This window comes from Eschscholzia californica, unplaced genomic scaffold (assembly GCF_041429995.1).
Source record: "Eschscholzia californica isolate CP2 unplaced genomic scaffold, dmEscCali1.0.p SCAF_1, whole genome shotgun sequence".
NCBI lineage: Eukaryota > Viridiplantae > Streptophyta > Magnoliopsida > Ranunculales > Papaveraceae > Eschscholzia > Eschscholzia californica.
This window is the reverse complement of record NW_028238198.1, coordinates 32219544-32238934: the sequence shown is the minus strand read 5'-3', so window position 1 is coordinate 32238934 and position 19391 is coordinate 32219544. Positions and strand designations below refer to the sequence as shown.

At 35.8% G+C, this 19391-nt stretch overlaps 2 protein-coding genes and 2 pseudogenes across 4 annotated transcripts; 2 read left to right on the top strand and 2 right to left on the bottom strand.

Annotated features, from left to right (window-relative positions):
* Positions 1–2257: 2257 nt before the first annotated feature.
* On the top strand, positions 2258–8050 carry LOC147566132 (chaperone protein dnaJ 10-like). Its single transcript, XM_086652585.1, has 10 exons — positions 2258–2752; positions 3871–3930; positions 4255–4337; positions 4466–4625; positions 5552–5681; positions 5894–6052; positions 6171–6349; positions 6475–6555; positions 6642–6785; positions 7593–8050. Exons 1-10 carry the CDS (start codon positions 2666–2668, stop codon positions 7704–7706), a joined length of 1197 nt encoding a protein of 398 aa, XP_086508711.1. The 5' UTR covers positions 2258–2665; the 3' UTR covers positions 7707–8050.
* A 2429-nt stretch (positions 8051–10479) lies between these two features.
* LOC147566131 (chitinase-like protein 1) lies at positions 10480–13231 on the top strand. The gene is made up of 3 exons (XM_086652586.1): positions 10480–10848; positions 10942–11458; positions 12515–13231. Exons 2-3 carry the CDS (start codon positions 10956–10958, stop codon positions 12927–12929), a joined length of 918 nt encoding a protein of 305 aa, XP_086508712.1. The 5' UTR covers positions 10480–10848; positions 10942–10955; the 3' UTR covers positions 12930–13231.
* A 35-nt stretch (positions 13232–13266) lies between these two features.
* Positions 13267–14635, bottom strand: LOC147566130 (UPF0496 protein At4g34320 pseudogene; annotated as a pseudogene). The gene has a single exon (XR_015230363.1). The product of XR_015230363.1 is annotated as a UPF0496 protein At4g34320 pseudogene (transcript).
* Positions 14636–16160: 1525 nt separating this feature from the next.
* Positions 16161–17871, bottom strand: LOC147566129 (UPF0496 protein At4g34320 pseudogene; annotated as a pseudogene). The gene has a single exon (XR_015230366.1). The product of XR_015230366.1 is annotated as a UPF0496 protein At4g34320 pseudogene (transcript).
* Between the last annotated feature and the right edge of the window lie 1520 nt (positions 17872–19391).

Here is a 19391-nt window from a genome sequence, read left to right as displayed (position 1 = left end):
AGAGAGCAAGTTAACATAAACCTTTCACCTTCCTTTTAATTATCCGAAATGGGGCTTTCCTTAAATATTTCATATCTTTCTATATGTACACTCAAATTTGAAAATTAATTTCGGAATCGGTTTTGAGCAAACCAAAGCTAGAATTTCAAGTCCTCGACGAGACGAATGCAATAGTACATTCTTTGAGTTTTTTCCACAAACAAAACCTTGTCAAAAAGGCAGAAACACTCATGCTGGAGTGTCGATTCTAACATTTCTCTCTGTCTACTTCCTTTTTCTTCCTCTCCGTCTTTTTAACAAACCCAACATATTTGAGATTTGTTGGGGACGACGAAGGCGAAGGAGGACGCCCCTTCATCTTCATCGTTGCAGTAAGCCATCACTGTCACACCCCTGGTCTAAGATGAAAGGGGACACCCCTTTGTATTCATCGTTACAGCAGGGCATCATTGTCCTTGCCCTACTCTAAGGCGCTGTTTGTTTTTTTAAATTTTCAGATCTGAAATCTGAATTGGAACCCAATTCAGATTTCAGATGTTTGTTTTTGTATTTAGTTAGATCTGAAATTTTATCTGAATTTATTAGAGGTCTGAATTGGCTGAATAAAGACCCACACATTTCAGACTACAAAACAAGTCTGAAAATTGAGCCCAAAATCTGAAAACATGTTAAAGACGTATATACCCTTGTTAAACTTTAAAATACCTAATTAAATCCATCTTCTTCCCTCTTCCATCCAGCAACACAACCCCACCACCACCACGGTTACCACCACCGCCACCACAGTTAACGCCACCACCACCGCTGCCACCACAGTTAACGCCACCACCACCGTCGCCACAGTTAGCGCCACCACAGTTAGCTCCACCACAGTTAACACCATCACCACAACACCACACAATCACCATAAACCACCATAACATAATCACCATAGACCACTACCACCACACAATCACCATAGACCAGCACCACCACAACAATAACCACCACAACATCACCACCAGATTTATTTTTGTTGGAAGGAAAGGTAGAGAGAGAAACTGAATTAGGAATTTAGAGAGATTTCATGGAATCGATTATTGAAACACCACTCACTCATTTTACTATGCATTGAATCGATTTGGGTTGTGATTATGATTGGATTACTAACCGGAAAAATCCTTGATGGTATGCTTTGGTTCCTTTGAACTGCTCCACTGGGATCCGGTTTGGAGGGAGAGAGAGAGATTAAGAATAGAGAGAGAGAGAGAGACAGGGAAAAGAAGAAAGAGGTTTTCGGATCTGGTGGGGGTCACCGTGATTGAACCCTCGCCAGAGCTTTGCCCATCTCCGACAATAAAGAGTGGCTGTTGAGAAAGAGAAAGAAAGAGGTGAGGGAGGGATTAGGGTTTTTTTATGGCATTCTTTTATTTATTGAGGGAGAAATAGAAATTAGGGTTTCTGTTTTTGAAAATACCAAAGGAGCGCATAAATGTCATTATTTTAATTCAGATTTAACATTTCAGATTTAAAAAACAAACACTAAATTTGTAAAATTCAGATTCAGCCAATTTCAGATTCAGCCAATTCAGATTCAGACATAAAAAAAAAAACAGCACCTAAGACGAATGAAGACGTCCCTTCGTCTTAATCGCGGTAGAAGGGCAGCATTGTCGCTGCCCTACTCTGAATGTCTAGGGAAAGTTCACTTCGTCTTATGCTTCAGACCCTCGACCTAAGGTTTGCTAGTCAGCCAAAAAGTAGTCGTAGGTGAACACTTCGTGGTTGACCGGCCATGAAACCCTCGGACAAGGTCCCCTTTGTCTCAGACGAACGAGATTTCAACAAAAGAAACCCTTCCGTTCAGAGAAACAGTGAGAGAGTGCAAACAATAGCAATGATGATCGGAGTTGGTGGGTGGTGGTCAGGTCGTGGGTGATGGGTAGTGGTTGGATGTGGGATATGAAAATTAGAGAGTAAAAAATAAACTAGCAAAACTTCTAAGCCCAAAGTTAAAGTATCAATTCTAATTGACCCAAATTTTTAGAATTTTTCTCCAATGTCTGGTAGAAGGGTTTGCCAACCCTCCAAATCATGTGTCCTCTTTACTCAAACCACCAGGATTAAAGAATCCCAGCTTAAACAAACACACAACAGCCAAGAGCCAGAAACAAAATCGAAAAGACAGCTTCCTCTCGGTGTCTTCAAAATAACAGATGCCCCACGTGGGTCCCACTGTCACATAAATAAATACTTACTATTTGTACCTCGTTCTTACGTGGCGAATTTTTTTACATTTTAGAACCGCGGAATCTTTTATCTTTTCTTTTTCTTCATTTTAATATCATGGGCTTAACCTTAGCGCGTACTATAAATTCAACGCCGCGTCTAAAATCGTTCCCTTTTCCTCCTCCTCCTTCTTCCTCTCTCTCTCTAAAACATTTCTTTCATTTTCTCTCTCTAAACCAGCAGGCAATCCATCTTCTTTCCTATACCACCGGAGGAGCTGATCGTCGTTCCTTTTTCAAGTTTGTTTGTGGTTCAATCGAGAATCTAAGATAGACGGAGAAGAAGAAGAGATCGTCGTTGTTTTGATTTCATTACAAAAAGTTCTAATCTGTAGAGAGAGAAAGAGAAAGAACCTCCGTCTTTCTAGGTTTCGGATCGGAGTTAGTTTTGTTTTGAAATGGTGAAAGATACAGAATATTACGATGTTCTAGGGATCGATCCTTCAGCTACTGAAGCTGAAATTAAAAAAGCTTATTACAACAAGGTACTTTCAATTTCTATTATTTTTTCATACTTCTTCATCAATTTGTATCATCTCTCACTCGATTAAGAAAGAAAAATCGATAGTTAGACATATAGAGAGAGATTAATTCGATTATCACTCAATTAGATCATTTGCCTTTCATTTTATTATGATCTAAGACTTCTCAGAAGAAGAAAAATTAGGTTTCTGTGTTAAGTAAGATCTATAAGTTTATTTGGGGATTTCTAATTGGAAATTAAATGGAAGTTGGGGGTTTTTTGGCATTAGTTAGGGTTTGTTCCCTTTTCGATGAATTAACAAAACGTATTAGGTTTAGAGTTTGGGTCATTGGTGGGTCCGTATATTTTAAATATTGGGTTTGTTTCCTTTGTCCAAGTCAGGTCTTAACGGTGCTTCTTTGAAAGAGTAGTTGATAGCTCTGTCAGAATAAGACATATTTCACTCCCTCAATTTTTCAAACAAAAGTTGTTAATCATAACTTCTTTGTTACTTCTCTGATGAAAAATTACTATAGATAGGCTAATTTTGGAGTATTTTCGACTTCGGATGAAACCCAATTTACTTTCATATCCTATTGTAAATTTGTAATCAAACTTAACTTATAACTGGATAATAAACTCAGCTCAGTTACTTAAGTAAACCATGAGAAGTTTGAATTGATTCAATTCTATATCTCTCATTTCAAATGACTTTCAATGGGATATCTTATTTGATTCATATAAGTTAGTTTAAGCTACAACACATCTATGGGAATTTCCTGCACAAGTTTCAATCATCGATCGAATTAGTTGTTTAGCTGAAGCTAAGTAGGGGAGTGATGGGATGTATTATTTGCTCCATGAAAATACTATGACGTCCAAGGCTCCTCTACATCTCGAAAAGGCTCTACTTCATGGTTGGGGTGCCTATCCCTACTGATTTAGTGTCTTTTGAACAGCCATCGTGAACCTTGGTGTTTCGTCATTTGAACAACTAAATCTGTTGATGTACTATTATATTGTTTATTTCTCATGCTTGTTCTGCAATTTTTTGGTTTCTTGTGTCTATATTTCCTTGTTCTCTTGAGTATTGATTCACATGCTCATTAGAATCTTATCTGTAAATCTTCTGTGTTGTAGGCACGGAAGGTCCACCCAGATAAAAATCCCAATGATCCTCAAGCAGCCCAAAACTTTCAGGTAAGCTTAACATCTTTTGGACACTATGATAAATATGTATTGTATAGCCAATAGTATGTCGTATAACAAATCTTTTGAAAGCTCCGTAGGCACGGGAAGTCAAATATCTTTGTCTTAAACAGTGGTATTCAATAAATTAGGAAAAGTTTGCAAAATTGAAAGCTTTTAAGTTTGGGGAGAAGTATATGAAAGTTGTGTATGTTGATGTGTTATCTTTGTTACACAAAATGAATCAATTAATAATTTAATTGGTCAAGGTTATAATTATGAGAAAAACTGGTTATTTCGTCCATTACATAGTTAGTTAATTGAAGTTTGTTTCAGGTTTTGGGGGAGGCTTACCAAGTACTTAGCGACCCAACACAACGGCAGGCTTATGATTCTTATGGGAAACAAGGAATTTCAACGTAAGTTTTTTTTTTACTCCACATACGTAATAGCTTCATGGTGATTGAGTAGGACCTCCTTTTGTGCATGGTTATGCATCCCAAAGAAATAGAAATCAAATTACTATTTTTGGATGACTATTTTTCAGTGAAGCTATCATTGATCCGGCAGCAATCTTTGCTATGCTTTTTGGAAGTGAACTTTTTGAAGAATATATAGGCCAACTTGCGATGGCATCCATGGCTTCACCTGAAATTTTCACAGAAGGAGAACAATTTGATGTTAAGAAGCTCCAAGAAAAAATGAGGGTAAGACCGTAAGATTTTGTTTGGAACCTTTTTGCATTCTATCTCGAGTTTCACAGACTTTTTAAGAGAAGGGTCATGTTATTGTAAAAGGTGACAACTGCCACACTTAGCTATCTCAGCCCCACCCATATTATATTCAGAATTTGCAGTAGTAGTGTGTAAATTAATGAGTTATTATTAATTGCTCATCCTAAGAAATTGCAAATTGGCACTATAGTTGTCATAAAATAGAAGTTAAAATAAATTATAACTCCCAACTCCCAAGGGCGAGATGTTTTATATGTGAACGTAAAGCTGTCATATAACCTTTTTCCATTGCATAACATATTCTTTAGGCTCCGTTTCACCTCTAAATGGGGCGTCAGAATGACCCACATGCCGGGTTTCCTAAGCATGATCTACTGATCATATTGATTATCTTAAGAAAAATCACGTTTTAAAATCTTTCGGCAAAACATGGAAATATCTATCCTAAGGTTTCAAATGTTTTTCCATGGTTTATCTAATTTCATTAGTCCAAGTTTGATCTGAAGCTATACATATCTAAGTATCTAAGCAAGCCTTTTCTTGAGTTGTTATTGGATTGAAAGAGATGACCAAATACCAATACACATTTCCATTACTTACCATCTAACATGGAATGTGATCATATGAAGACTCAAGACTTCTACTTCCTTCACTGTGCTAGAAATTTATGCTTAAACCAAAATGGCATCTCATAGATTGTAGAAATAAAGAACTGATTACTGCATTTATGTCATATGTTTCTGACCATTCTCCAAAGTCTTTCGCAGCACTTATTACTTGGAATTTTAAATATTCCTGCTTGACTTGTTTCACTTCCAGTTTATCTTTCCCTATTGAAATGTTTCTTTCAGCTGAAATATTAAATTTCCTTCGATTTCCTTCAATATATTTTACCACAGTTTATTCAAAAGGAAAGAGAAGAGAAGCTTGCAGAAGCATTGAAAGATCGACTGAACCAGTATGTACAAGGAAATAAAGATGCCTTTGTTAGTCATGCTAAAGCAGAGGTCTCTAGGCTCTCTAGTGCTGGTAATGCCGCAATTCATACTGCTTTTTCTGCTTAGTTCTGTATCATTGACAGGTTTGAATATATGCTGGAGGATTTGTTATTCTTACATTGGCAATAAATACTAACTCACAAGTATATATGGCCTTTTAATAGGCGGCGAGAGAACACAGAGGACTTCCTAGGCCTTCTATTTCAATTTTCTGTGTAATTTATCTATTGTTGTTTTCATCAGCTTATGGGGTGGACATGTTGAGTACAATCGGCTACATATATGCAAGGCAAGCAGCTAAAGAATTAGGGAAGAAAGCAATGTATTTGTTAGTGCCCTTTATTGCCGAGTGGTTCCGAAATAAAGGCCATTTCATCAAATCTCAAGTAACGGCTGCTACAGGTTAATAAATCAAACATTGACCATTAAGATATATCCTATGTATATCTCTTTTTTTTTGCAACTTCTATGTGTATCTTTTTGGTTTGTTCACTTTTTTTCTTCGCTGAATTCATGGCAGGTGCTATTGCATTGATTCAACTACAGGAGGACATGAAGAAACAACTCAGTAGTGAGGGAAACTATACTGAAGAAGAGCTTGAAGAATACATGCAGTCACATAAAAAGATTATGATTGATTCTTTATGGAAACTAAATGTTGCTGATATTGAAGCTACTCTTTCTCGAGTTTGTCAGATGGTTCGTTTCTTTTGCTGGCATTCAGTTCTTCTATTATTGGAAATTGGCCTAATGGATATGATTTTTATCTTCCAATGAAATACATTTGGTAATGGATCCATAAGAGTAAGTTTTGTTCATTGCAGGTTCTTCAAGACAATAATGTGAAGAAAGAGGAGCTCCGTGCTCGTGCGAAGGGTTTAAAAACTCTTGGCAAAATCTTTCAGGTATGGTTATGGATGATTATGTTTCTTATTTTCTTAGGGAGTCCACTTAACAATTAAATATTGAATATAACTTTTTCATTGAATAGGGGGTTAAGTCGAAAAATGAGAGAGTAGGTGAAAACACTCCCGTTGAACAGCTGAATGGAAGCAGTGATCAGAACCATAGCAGTAGTTCGCCAGAAACATCTCCAAGATCTCCACCTCCGTCTTATGAAACTATTGCTCCCCAGGTATTTCTTTTCTCTCATTTACATAGTATTGGATTGTCACCTATGTTTAACTTCTTAGAGACTGATTCAGAAGAACGAATTCTCACTATTGATTAACAATAGTGACTTGTTTCTCTCTGTTGGCTTTCACTGCTGGTGTGAAATCAGGCCTACTAAGGGCTTTGGCCTTTGAGGCCTACAAAACTCAACAGGCCTCAAAGGCCATATAAAACTTTGTCTACACATTTCTAGCCAAATGAAAACAAAAGCAAATAAGCAAATGCCATTTCCTTGTTTGACATTTGTCTAATCAAATTAGGCTGAAAATTTTCAATTGGAGCAATGATCTTAGCTAGCAGCACCATGTTTATTGAAACTTCAGTTTTTGTTTCCTCATTCTCTGAATTTAATCGTCAGAAGCTGGATATTTGACTGATATGGGCCCAAAATCAAACCAAATCAGCTATTCCAACATGTCAAACAAAAACAAACATTCAATTCAGACCTTGAGTCAGTTTTCATATCTAACTTAAAGAAAAATAAAACAAACAAACAAACATTACCTAAGTTGCGCATTTAGGAAATAGGAAGAATTTCAGACTGGGGTTATTAGGTAGCATCTCTTACATACGGATAGGCCTAATGGACTTCTGGCTCATAAAAAAAAAACTATACCATGTGGTTTATCACAATATCAGCTAAGTCACGGACAATGTAGCTGATATTATGACCTGAGTTAGTAAGTTACATATTCTTCATTCTTGCTTTGTCTTGTGATAAACCAAACCGTAAGATACTAATTTCTGTTTCTCTTAATCTATCTACCAGAGCCCATATGTAGAAGCTCCTCAGTTTGCCGGAGCTCAGTGTAACTTTAACTTCCCGAGGCCCACAGCGCCACCTGGAGTACAGAGATATGCTTCGTCCACAGGCAAGGAATGAAAAAGACAAAAAAATGCAGAAAACTTCGATTCTGATATCATAATATGATGAGTTTTGCCTGTAGTATCTTGGAAACATATCCATCTTCACTTTCGATATATGTAGATCGTTATTATGAAAATCCAACATCATTTGTTATAGTTTTAAGAAGAGTTTGAGGGTACCTTGTAATTTTGTTTGGTATCCTCTGTTGTTGTTGGGTTTTAGGTTTTGGTTGTTTTGTTGTCTGAACCACTGTATATTTCCGGTTCATGATTGATGCTTTCTTAATTTTTGTTATTTGTTTCTCTCCTTGATGTGGATTTTCTTTTAATAACTAGTTAATGGAATGTCAATTTAAATGATAGAAATTTCTGAATATATTTCTACAAAAATGGAAAACGATCTATCAGGTGAATTTTCGGCCGTTCTCTCAAATCTGCCTAGTTATAAAAACTAGAGAAGACAAAGGCTTACTACTAATGATATCTATACTTTTTTTTTTTGATGAAATAATGATATCTATACTTCATGGTTACTAATTTGAGGGAGAATAAATTGTAAAGTGAAATAACACTTGAAAGTAGATGCCAAAAGGTCTAGCAAGAAATGCTGGAAAAATACAATAGAAATTCATCCAAAAATACTAGTAAATGAATTAACTCTAAATTTGCTTCACACCACATATTCAAACAAGTATTTGCAACCTAAAAGTGATTCCATATGAGCAAACAATTAGTTTGACACGTTTAGACCTCATTGGAGCTTGGGTCTTTTTTTTTCTTACCTATTTGAGGGGTTAGGTTGAATCTCAATTCTTTTCAAAAATAATAAGTTAAATAAGAAGTTGAAGATTTCATAATTTTAGTAGGGAAAGCCAAGTAGGTACAAGAATTACTAGCATTGACCATTTTAAAGGCCAGCGCTCTGGGGAAATCAAAATAGTTTCCAGGGTGTGAAGACTTTGTCAAAAACTGGTCAACTAAAGTTGACCAGTACATTTTCTAAATGTTAGAGGAAAAACAATTTTTTGACCATTTCTTCTCCATTCCGGCAAAGGTTGTCGGAACCCGGCCACCACCATTATCACCAAATTCGACCACTACCATCATCACCAAAATCCGACCACCACCATCATCACCAAAATCCGACCACCACCATCATCACCAAAATCCGACCACCACCATCTTCACCAAACCCTAACTAATGTTCCCCTCTCTCTCTCTCTCTCTCTCTTATTAATTTTCACTTCTTTCTCTCTCTACATTTCTCTCTCTAATCGGCCAATGAAGAGGAAACAAGATCTCTGTTTCACCAACCTTGTAAAACCCAAGTTTGTCAGATGACTACGAAGACGACGACCCACTATCCTTTTCTCCTCGTCATCGTCTTCGGTGTCTTTTCAACAGTTCTATTAGTTGAAAGACTTGGTTCAGTTTCCACTATTGCCATTACTTATGGTTCTGGCCCAGTTTGTGGCATGCTTGCCGGAAAACCCAATCAAGCAATCGAATGTGACAGAGAAGGAGAAGGAAGAGGAGGGTATATGCTCAAATTGGAACCCAAAACCCTAAGGTAATAAAAAGATGGATGGAAACTTATAAAACGTTAAAGGGAAGAGATCTAGATTGCATTTAAGTTAAATTAAGTAAAATCATTGGCATGGATGTGATTTGATCATCCATTAAAACCTATATAAATATCAGTTACTAAAACCAGCCAAAAGATTCATTAAGTTTTAATCTGGCCATCTGGGTATACTTCTCTTTGTATAAAAAGTGTATCATAGTTTATTAAAAAGAGTGAGTGAGAGGAAAAGAAGTTTGTAGAGAGAGAAAATGAAGTCAAGCTCATCATCACTTATTCTCTTCTTGTTCTACTAAATCTTTGTTTGTTATTGTTGGTGTCGGAAGCTGGAGATTCTCATGTTTGTGGGTTGAATTCTCATGGGTTTTGATCTGTAAAGGAATGAATGATTCAGGTCAGCTGAATGTTCCTTCTCCAAATTCATCTTCATCATAGTTGTGGCCGGAGATAGTGGCCGGAAATGGTGGCAGGAGTTGAAGATGACGAAGAAGAAGAGGAAGAAGCAATGTTTGATTTCTCCTTAAAATTTGTTTCCCTAGAAAATTTCTAAAATTTCACATATTCCCTTTAAAATTTTACACCCCTTAAACTATTTTGCTTTCCCCAAAGCGCTGGCCATTTTAAACTCTAAGTGCATTTATTTAGTTGTCCATATGGATCTTTTTGTCTATGGTTATGCCAAGATTATTATTTTCTGTCATAAGTCTGTTTTAATTATACTATGTTATAATATTATTGATCTGTTTTTTATTGGTTATTAAAATATTGACTGTGAACTAAATTTTCATATTGTCTTTAGAAATTAAGAAAACGAGAAACTATTAACAAATAAATTAAGCAGTGGTCCTACTTGGCTCTCAAATTGTGACTACTTAGAGAACATGGCTGCTATACTTGTGTAAAACCAATTTAGTCCAAGACTGTGATTACGTTAATAAAAAAATTTAAAGAGATTTTTTTTTGGTCATTTTTCTTTTCTCATGGTCAGATAGAGTCAATGGTAGATAGTCAGTATGACATCTGCGTAAGACCTTCAATATAAGAAAATTTCTCTCTCTGAGGATCGTCAATAGATAGCCAACCGACAGCTTGTCCGCAACTCTTTTTGATATGGAGGAAAAGAGAAAAAGGACAAGAACGTAAACCTTTTGAGATGAATTATATTTGACTAACGGAATCATATAGTGTGGAGCTAAATTGAAATGTTAAACAAATAATGGGGCCAAATTGAGATACAAAATTAGAGTTCAGCCCTAAATTTAGAGTGTGTGGTTGTGTATGGTAGTGTCGGTGAGGAAGGTAGTGGGTCAGAAGTTCCTTTCTCTTCTCCAGCCTGTAGTTACTTAAACATCGAACATCTTTCTTCATCATCTTTCTACCAACCTCAATTTCCACCGTCGATCTTCAAAATTAAGAAAATATGATTTTAATCAAGTGGGACCAGTGAAAATAAACACTTGTGACAGCTTACCTCTCTCTTCTTGCTTCTTCTTCTTCCTCCTTTGCTTCAGATTCCAGAAAGAAATACAAGCAAACCCCAACCTACTACTACTACCACTCTTTCCTCTCTCATCAGGTAACCCATCTTCTTCTTCTTCCCCATCTCACTTTCTCTCTCTAAAAACCCTTTTATTTATTTGTTTGTTTTTGTCTGATTTGTTTATTATAGGAGAGATCTGAACAATGGGGAGTAAATGGGTATTGTTGATGGTATTGGTAGTAATTGCTTTGATTTCTGTAAATAATGTTGAAGGAAAGAAGGATAAAGTTTGTACAAAGGGTTGGGAATGTAAAAATTCAATCTATTGTTGTAATCAAACAATATCAGATCTATTTCAAGTTTATCAATTTGAGAATCTATTTGCTAAAAGGAATACACCCATAGCTCATGCTGTTGGATTTTGGGATTATCAATCATTTATACTTGCTTCAACTGATTTTCAAAGATTGGGTTTTGGAACTACTGGTGGGAAATTAATGCAAATGAAAGAAATTGCTGCTTTTTTAGGTCATGTTGGTAGTAGAACTTCTTGTGGTTCAGTTGTTTCAACTGGTGGTCCATTAGCTTGGGGTCTTTGTTATAATCATGAAATGAGCCCTAGTCAATCTTACTGTAAAGATGGCTATCTATATCCTTGTGCTCCTGGTGCTGATTACTATGGTCGTGGTGCTATTCCTGTTTTCTGGTACCCCCTCTCTCTACTTTCTCTCTCTAATCTGGTTTGCATTTGTTTGTTGATTCTTTTTGAAATTTTGTTTGTTAAAATTAGCTAAATTTCCCCAATTGTGCATCATTTAGGTCTGAACAATGCTGATTTATTGTGGGTATGGTTGAATTTATTGTGATGGATCAATTTTTACAGATCCTTCTTTACTTGCTTTTCTTTGTTTCAATTGTGGTTGAGTATTTGTGATTCTGTTTTGTCTTAATGGGTTCCTGTAATTGTCCAAAATTCAGCTTCACCCATGAAAGTATATGTTGTCTTAATTGTGAACTTCATTTAATGTATATATATATATATATATATATATATATATATATATATATATATATCCTATTTTGGAATCCTTAGATATGCTGTTGCTAATCTAGTTATCTTAATTGATACTAATCATTTTTATGCATTAGTTGAACGAAAAATGTGGTTTTTTCCGAGTCTCTGGCTGTCGAACAGAACGGTTGGCTCCCCATAGAAGTACAGTTAGTATATTCATAACTATCACGAAGCATCGATCTTCAGATCTCTCTTTTCATGCATATGTTCATTTCTTGATGAATTTCCAAATTTTTGCCTTTCTAAGCTTGATATGTGAATTTCGGATTGATCAATTCGGTGCCTAGTTGTAAAAGATCTATAATCCTTACCTTGTAAACATTCATTAACCTTCATTTATGTTATGAACTTTCTTTGTTTTTGGTTGTATCTTATATCATTTAGTTTTAGTGTAGTTCCTTATTCAGTGTCTTCTAAATTTGCTGTTAGTTGAGAGATAAATGAGGCAAAAAAAGGTCTACTAAATGAATATATCGCTCCAATTTAAGTAGTTTAGAAGATTTCCTCTCTATGTCATTGTATCAATTTAACTTTCTGAATGAAGGAAACTCATTTTGCTTCAATTATAATGTGAATGCATCTGTTCATTACCGCTCATCTTTGACGCAGAAAGAATTCCTTTTGATATATGGATTTCGACTATAAATTTGAACGAATTTCAACTTGTTCATATTGATGATGTATCAGGAATTTCAACTATGGAGCTGTTGGAGATGGTTTGAAGGTGGATCTGTTGAACCATCCCGAATACTTGGAACAAAATGCAACTATAGCCTTCCAAGCTGCTATGTGGAGATGGATGACCCCAATCACGAAGAAACAGCCGTCAGCCCATGAGGCATTCGTCGGAACCTGGAAGCCCACCGTGAACGACACTTTGGCTAAGAGGCTTCCTGGTTTTGGTACCACAATGAACATTATTTACGGTGATATGATGTGTGGTCAGGGTGAGAACGATGGCATGAATAATGTAATTTCCCACTATTTATACTATCTTGATCTTATGGGAGTCGGTCGTGAGGAAGCTGGACCAAGTGAAGTTCTGACTTGTGCCGAACAAGAAGCTTTCAACCCAAGCAAAGAAGACTCTGCTAGTTCTTAAGTTATGACAGCAAAATCGATTGGTATCTGTTTTTCAAGCGCCCAAATATATCAATAAAGTGGGTCAAAAATGAAAATATTGGTTTTTGTTAGACTAGTTTGGGATGAAAGAGAAAGTGAATGTCCCCCTTTGTTATTGAAGCAGATTGGTTGTGGTTTCTTATTACTTTGTTTGTAGACAATTATATGTTTGTTCTTGTCATGTATGAATTTGTGGTTTACTCTATTGATTATGTACTTTGAAAATATTCAACTTTGTTAATATATTACTATGTCTTTTCATTTGCAAAAGACTTGTTTAAAGATTTGATTTTGGGTTAATAAGAGATTATAAAAAGAATGATAAATTTGTTTATTGAATATAAACTTGTGAAGAAATTACAAAAGAATGATCAATATTAGCTACAAGTATAAAAGAATGAACTAATAGCTTAAATATAATATTTACAACATTTTAATCGAAAACCAGACTCAACTTCTTTCAGAGCTTGAACTTGTTTCCTCTATGGGTGTTTTCATAATTCTCTGCAGCACAACAAATCTTGCTCTCTGAATCTTTTTAGTACAACCATTGACATATTCTCTAAGTTCATCTGTATTCTTACTGAATGCCCTAACCTTGATGTCAATCTTTTTGATAGCCAACCGAACCTTCATTATCTCTTCAACAGACCCACTGCCATTAACTAAGGAACCATTTTGTGTCTCTTCGGCGAAATTAGCAGATTCAGTCTCCAACCTTTCCACCATAAACTTTATATTCTCTAAATCTCGAATGGCGATATAGGTTCCTTCGAGCATTGAATTTACAGTTAGCTTCTGTTCTTTAACTTCATTTTCATAACCTTGCCATAATTGCTTGAACCATCTACTAGTAGGAGCCCAAGATAGAGTTGCTGAAACTACAGCTATAATGGCTGTAAGAATTGGAGGTGCAGCTAATGCAGCTGTTATAATCGAAACAATCATAACAGTATATAATGCAGCCATAAATATTATATTTGAAGTTTTCCTCCATGATTTTACTTTTCGAAGTTTCTTATCTAGTTTCTTTCTCTGATTCTGCAAACTTTGTAACATTTGCCAATGATCACTATAAACTGATCCGAATGACTTCAAGACCTCTTCTGTAAAATGGGTTTGAATTGATTTATACTTTTCCAAAGCTTCCATTGCTTTCTGGTATTGATTGGTTCCTGGTGTTGAGTCGATTAATCGTTGAAGCGATGTTGTTAGTAATGTCTGTCTTGTTCTTGCATTCGACAAGTGTTTTTCGACAGAATCGAAAAAATCTAAAGTATGAAGACTAGTTTTGAAGTAATTATCAATAAGAGAAGATAATTGTTTGTTTTTCCATATATCATCATTTCTTCCTTGTAATATGATTTCTGCAACATTTTCGTCAGTTTGAAGAAGACAAGTTGTCATTTCTCTAATTAAATCCAAAGAGAAAGTGAAAGGTTGTTGAATTCCAGTAGCCATAGCACTGATAGCACGATTTGTTCGAAGGTGTAATTCTCTGTCGAAATTTTGAACATCTTTATCATTTCGAACAGCTTCTTCATAAGCAAGTAGATCTTCAGCTGAAAGTTTTACTGGACGAAGTTGTTGTTGTCTGAGACTGTGTGTAATAACATTAGGTTTACCAATACCTAATCGATTCCCCATTTCCTTTCCTTAATTCTTCAATACAACAACTTAACAGATATGGGTAAATCTGAAATCAAGCAAAATGAGTGGTTTTGCGTTCTGGGTACAAATGCAATTTGGAGAAATTTGGGGAGAAATTTGGAGAGTCAATGTACTTGTGATATCAGTTAACGGAAAGTTTGTTGTGAGAGTGAGAGAAATTTGGGCGGGTTTAAATATCTTTCCTGAATTCAAATATTAGAAACTAGGAAATTAGAAATTAGGAAATTAGAAATTAGGAAATTAGAAACTAGGAAATTAGAAATTAGGAAATTAGAAATTAGGAAATTAGAAACTACTAAAAAAATATTAGAGTTATTTTCTTTTTGGCCCCCTACTTTGTGACCAGTTTCCTTTTTGGGCCCTATTTGTTTTATAAATTCAAATTTCATTCCCTACTTTGTGACCAGCTTCCTTCTTGGCCCCTTATTTCTAATAAATTGAAATTTGACCCCCTCTTTTAAGGTGAATGACATAAGTACCCTTCCTAATTTCAAAATAAAAATATTAATAAAATGAGTTATTTCCACCTTACCCTTCTCTCTCCACCTCACCTCTCTCTTTCTACCTCACCTCTCTCTTCTCCGACCAAGGTCACCGACCGAAAAACCTTCAAAAAAATGTGGCCGACGACCTTCAGTTGGGTTAATGTGGCACGCGCTTCCTACTTGTTGATAGGGCGTCGATAGGCAGATCCAATTCTATGAGTCGTGGGCATGATTCTTCTGCTGCATCTTCTTCTTTTACGTCTACTCCCGATCTTAATACCAATAATAATGGATTTCATGGGAACAATCATAGTCACGGCAACAGCCCGTATCCGATCTTCTCTCTCTAGTAAAAATTGTAAAAATTTGAAAAACAAGGTTAGTGCATGTTAAATTACTTACTTGCCCATTTGCTAGATAACTAGATTTTTTTATACTAAAAACATGGGGCGCCTTCGATTGGAATTAGAGGCGCTTATATCACCAACCCTTCTTCTCCCTCAGTTACTCGCTCAACGAAACAGCAAGGGGAACTCCGTCGTCTGAAATCCCTAAATCAAGGAGGGAAATCGATGAAGGCATCTATCTCTCTAACGGCGATCGATTCGAACTAGATGATTAGTTCATATTCTTGATGAATCTATTTCATTCTTTCATCGAATGTTGTATGATGATTGTTGTTTACAATTTTGAACATTTGTGGGGATAATTTTGATCTAAAGGAGTTAAATGCTTCATTTATCAGTTAATCTGTAATGGGTTTGGATCAAATTTGTTTGCAATGACAGCAGTAGTTAATATGTATTGTGAAATGCCATCAGGTTAATGAAGCTTGGAAGATGTTTGATAGAATGCCTGAACGAGATTTGGTATCTTGGAATACAATTATGGGCAAGGTATGCTCTCAAAATGGGTTTGCAATGAGAGCTTCCCTTGGAATTAATTTTAAGGATGCAAATGGATGGTAAGTAAGACCTAAAAGAACCCAAATTAGCTATATCTGTTATAAAATGAAGATAAGAGAATGATATTGCTGCTTGTTTTAGATATGAGAATGATTAACAATTCGATTGCTTGAATTCAATTCATATCACTTCTACAAAAAAGAACTAGTAGGAAACATTAAGGTAATGGTTAACGAAAAACAGCAAAGGAACAAGTAATGATGTCGATTACTCGTTTGAGCGCGATGCCTCAAAGTCGCAAACCATTATGAGGTTTATTGCTTAACTAAATTTATATCTAAACAAAACCTTAGGACCTTCATTATGAGGTTTTTTGAAGAATGAACTAATAGCTTAAAGATAATAAGATCAATATTTACAACATTTTAATCGAAAACCAGACTCAACTTCTTTAAGAGCTTGAACTTGTTTCCTCTATGGGTGTTTTCATAATTCTCTGCAGCACAACTGATCTTGCTCTCTGAATCTTTCTAGTACAACCATTAACATATTCTCTAAGTTCATCTGTATTCCTACTGAAAACCCTAACCTTAATCTCAATCTCTTCAATAACCAACCAAACCTTCATTGTCTCTTCAACAAACACACTGCCATTAACTAAGAAACCATTTTCTGTCTCTTCGACAGACAGACTCCGACTCATCTCGCAGGCGAAATTAGCAGATTCCATCTCCAACCTTTCCACCAAAAACTTGATATTTTCTAAATCTCGAATGGCGATATAAGTTCCTGCCTGCATTGAATTTACAATTAACTTCTGTTCTTTAACTGCATTCTCATATCCTTTCCATAATTGCTTGAACCATTTACTTGTAGGAGCCCAAGCTAAAGTTGCTGAAGCTGCAGCTACAATGGCTGTAATAATTGGAGGTGCAGCTAATGCAGCTGTTATAATCGAAACAATCATAATAGTAGAAAATGCAGCTATAAAAATTATATTTGAAGTTCTCCTCCATGATTTTACTTTTCGAAGTTTCTTATCTAGTTTCATTCTCTGATTCTGCAAACTTTGTAACATTTGCCAATGGTCACTATAAACTGTTCCGAATAACTCCAAGACCTCTTCTGTAAAATGGGTTTGAATTGATTTATACTTTTTCAAATCTTCCATTGCTTTCTGGTATTGATTGGTTCCTGGTGTTGAGTTGATTAATCGTTGAAGCGATGCTGTTAGTAATGTCTGTCCTGTTCTTGCATCTGTCAAGTATTTTTCGACCGAATTAAAGAAATCTAAAGTATGGAGACTAGTTTTGAAGTAATCATCAATAAGAGAAGATAGTTCTTTGTTTTTCCATATATCATCATTTCTTCCTTGTAATATGATTTCTGCTACGTTTTCGTCGGTTTGAAGTAGACAGCTTGTGATTTCTCTTATTAAATCCAAAGAGAAAGTTAGAGGTTGTTGAATTCCAGTAGCCATAGCATTGATAGCATGATTTGTTCGAAGCTGTAAATCTCTGTCGAAATTTTGGACATCTTTATCATTTCGAACAGCTTCTTCATAAGCAAGTAGATCTTCAGCTGGAAGTTTTACTGGAAGAAGTTGTTCTCTGGGTGTAATAACACTACTACCAACACCTAATTGATTCCCCATTTCCTTTCCTTAATTCTTCAATACAACTACTTAACAGAGATGGGTAAATCTGAATTTTGAACTAAAGCAAAATGGGTGGTTTTGTATTCTCTGTAGAGATGATGGGAGGAATTTGGGGAGAGAGAGAGAGAGAGTTAGAGAGAGAGTTAGAGAGAGAGAGAGAGAGAGAGAGAGAGAGAGAGAGTCAATGTACTCAGCTTCTCAGAACCACCAGGGTAGGCAGTCAAAGAAAGTACAAAGAAAAGAGAGAGAGTAGTGGGGTAGGGGTGGTTGATACCAGTTAATGGAACTTTGAGAGAGACAGAGTGGGGGCTGCCCCCTTTCACTTTTTAGGGTGAAACCTTTGTATTTTTTTCGGTTTAATATGTTAGTCTTTACAAAAGCATTGCTATATCCATCATCAACATGTGATAAGTACGATAACCGTCTAAATTAAATCAATAACCTAAATTAAAAATAAATAACCTAAATAAAAATTAAATCAATAATTTTAATTTAAGTTATTAAAATTATTATTATTTATAATTTTAATAACTTAAATTTAATAATTATGATTCCACTTCCTCTGGGAATAACTCTGGGACCTATAGAGTTTTGGAGTTAATGTCAACACTATCAACCATTTGGGCAACTAAGTGTTGACGGTGGAATCTTTGTAGTGCATGGTAGTATTCAAAAAAATATTTGTCGTTGTTTTAATGAAATAAGAAAAAAATTTCTTCCTTTCTCTCTCCTTTTCTTCTTCTTCTTCCTTTCTCTCCCTTCTTCCTTTTCCCTCAATCTCTCTCTCTCTCTAAGCTCCCCTTCGCCGGCAGAAATTTCGGCGAAGTGGAAGGGTTTCCAGATCGGAAACCCTTCGTGAAACCGAGGGTTTCCGGTCTGGAAACCCTTGTCCCCTTCGCCGGAATTTCTGCCGGCGAAGGGGAGCTAAGAGAGAGAGAGAGATTGAGGGAAAAGAAGAGAGAAAGAAAGGAGGAAGAGGAGAGAGAAAGGAAGAAAATTTTTTTTTTTTAGTAAAGGTGGCCGGTCGGAATTTTTATTCCGACCGGCAACCTTTCGCCGGAGAAGAAGGGTGAGGTGGAGAAGAGGTGGTGTGATGGAGGAGAGATAAGGTGAAGTGGATGATAAAGAAAGGGGTGATGTGGTTTTTTTTTTTTTTTTTACCCTTTTTCAGAAATAATTCTATTTTGGCCCCCGAGGATAATTTCGTCAAAAATTTGGTCCTTGGGACCAAAACGAACTGCCGCACACTTATGGGGGCTAAAACGGCCAGTTGGTCACAAATCGGGGGCCAAAACGGAATTAACCCAAATAAAATAGATGGAATATAATTCCTTGTTCCTGTGGACCTGTCACGTTAAAAACCTTGTGATAATGCAGACTCCACGAGCCTACCCAATTTAGAATAAAGTTGGACAAACCAAATGTCTACATCAAATATATACAATATACAAATTTGGAAGTTGAGAAAAAATATATTTTATGAATTTTAATTATTGAATCTGATTTTTATTTTAATTAGACTTAATTCCTTTTTGACCCCCTACTTTGTGACAAACTTCTTTTATGACCCCATTTTTTTGTAAATTAAAATTTGACTCCCTTTTATTAACACCGTCAGTTAACTTTGGTGGTTAACTTTTTTGTTTCCATGATTGCCCTTGTTATAAAAGTGTTTTTTATAAATTATGTCGTCCGACCACCATCACCGGAGAAGATGATGAGGT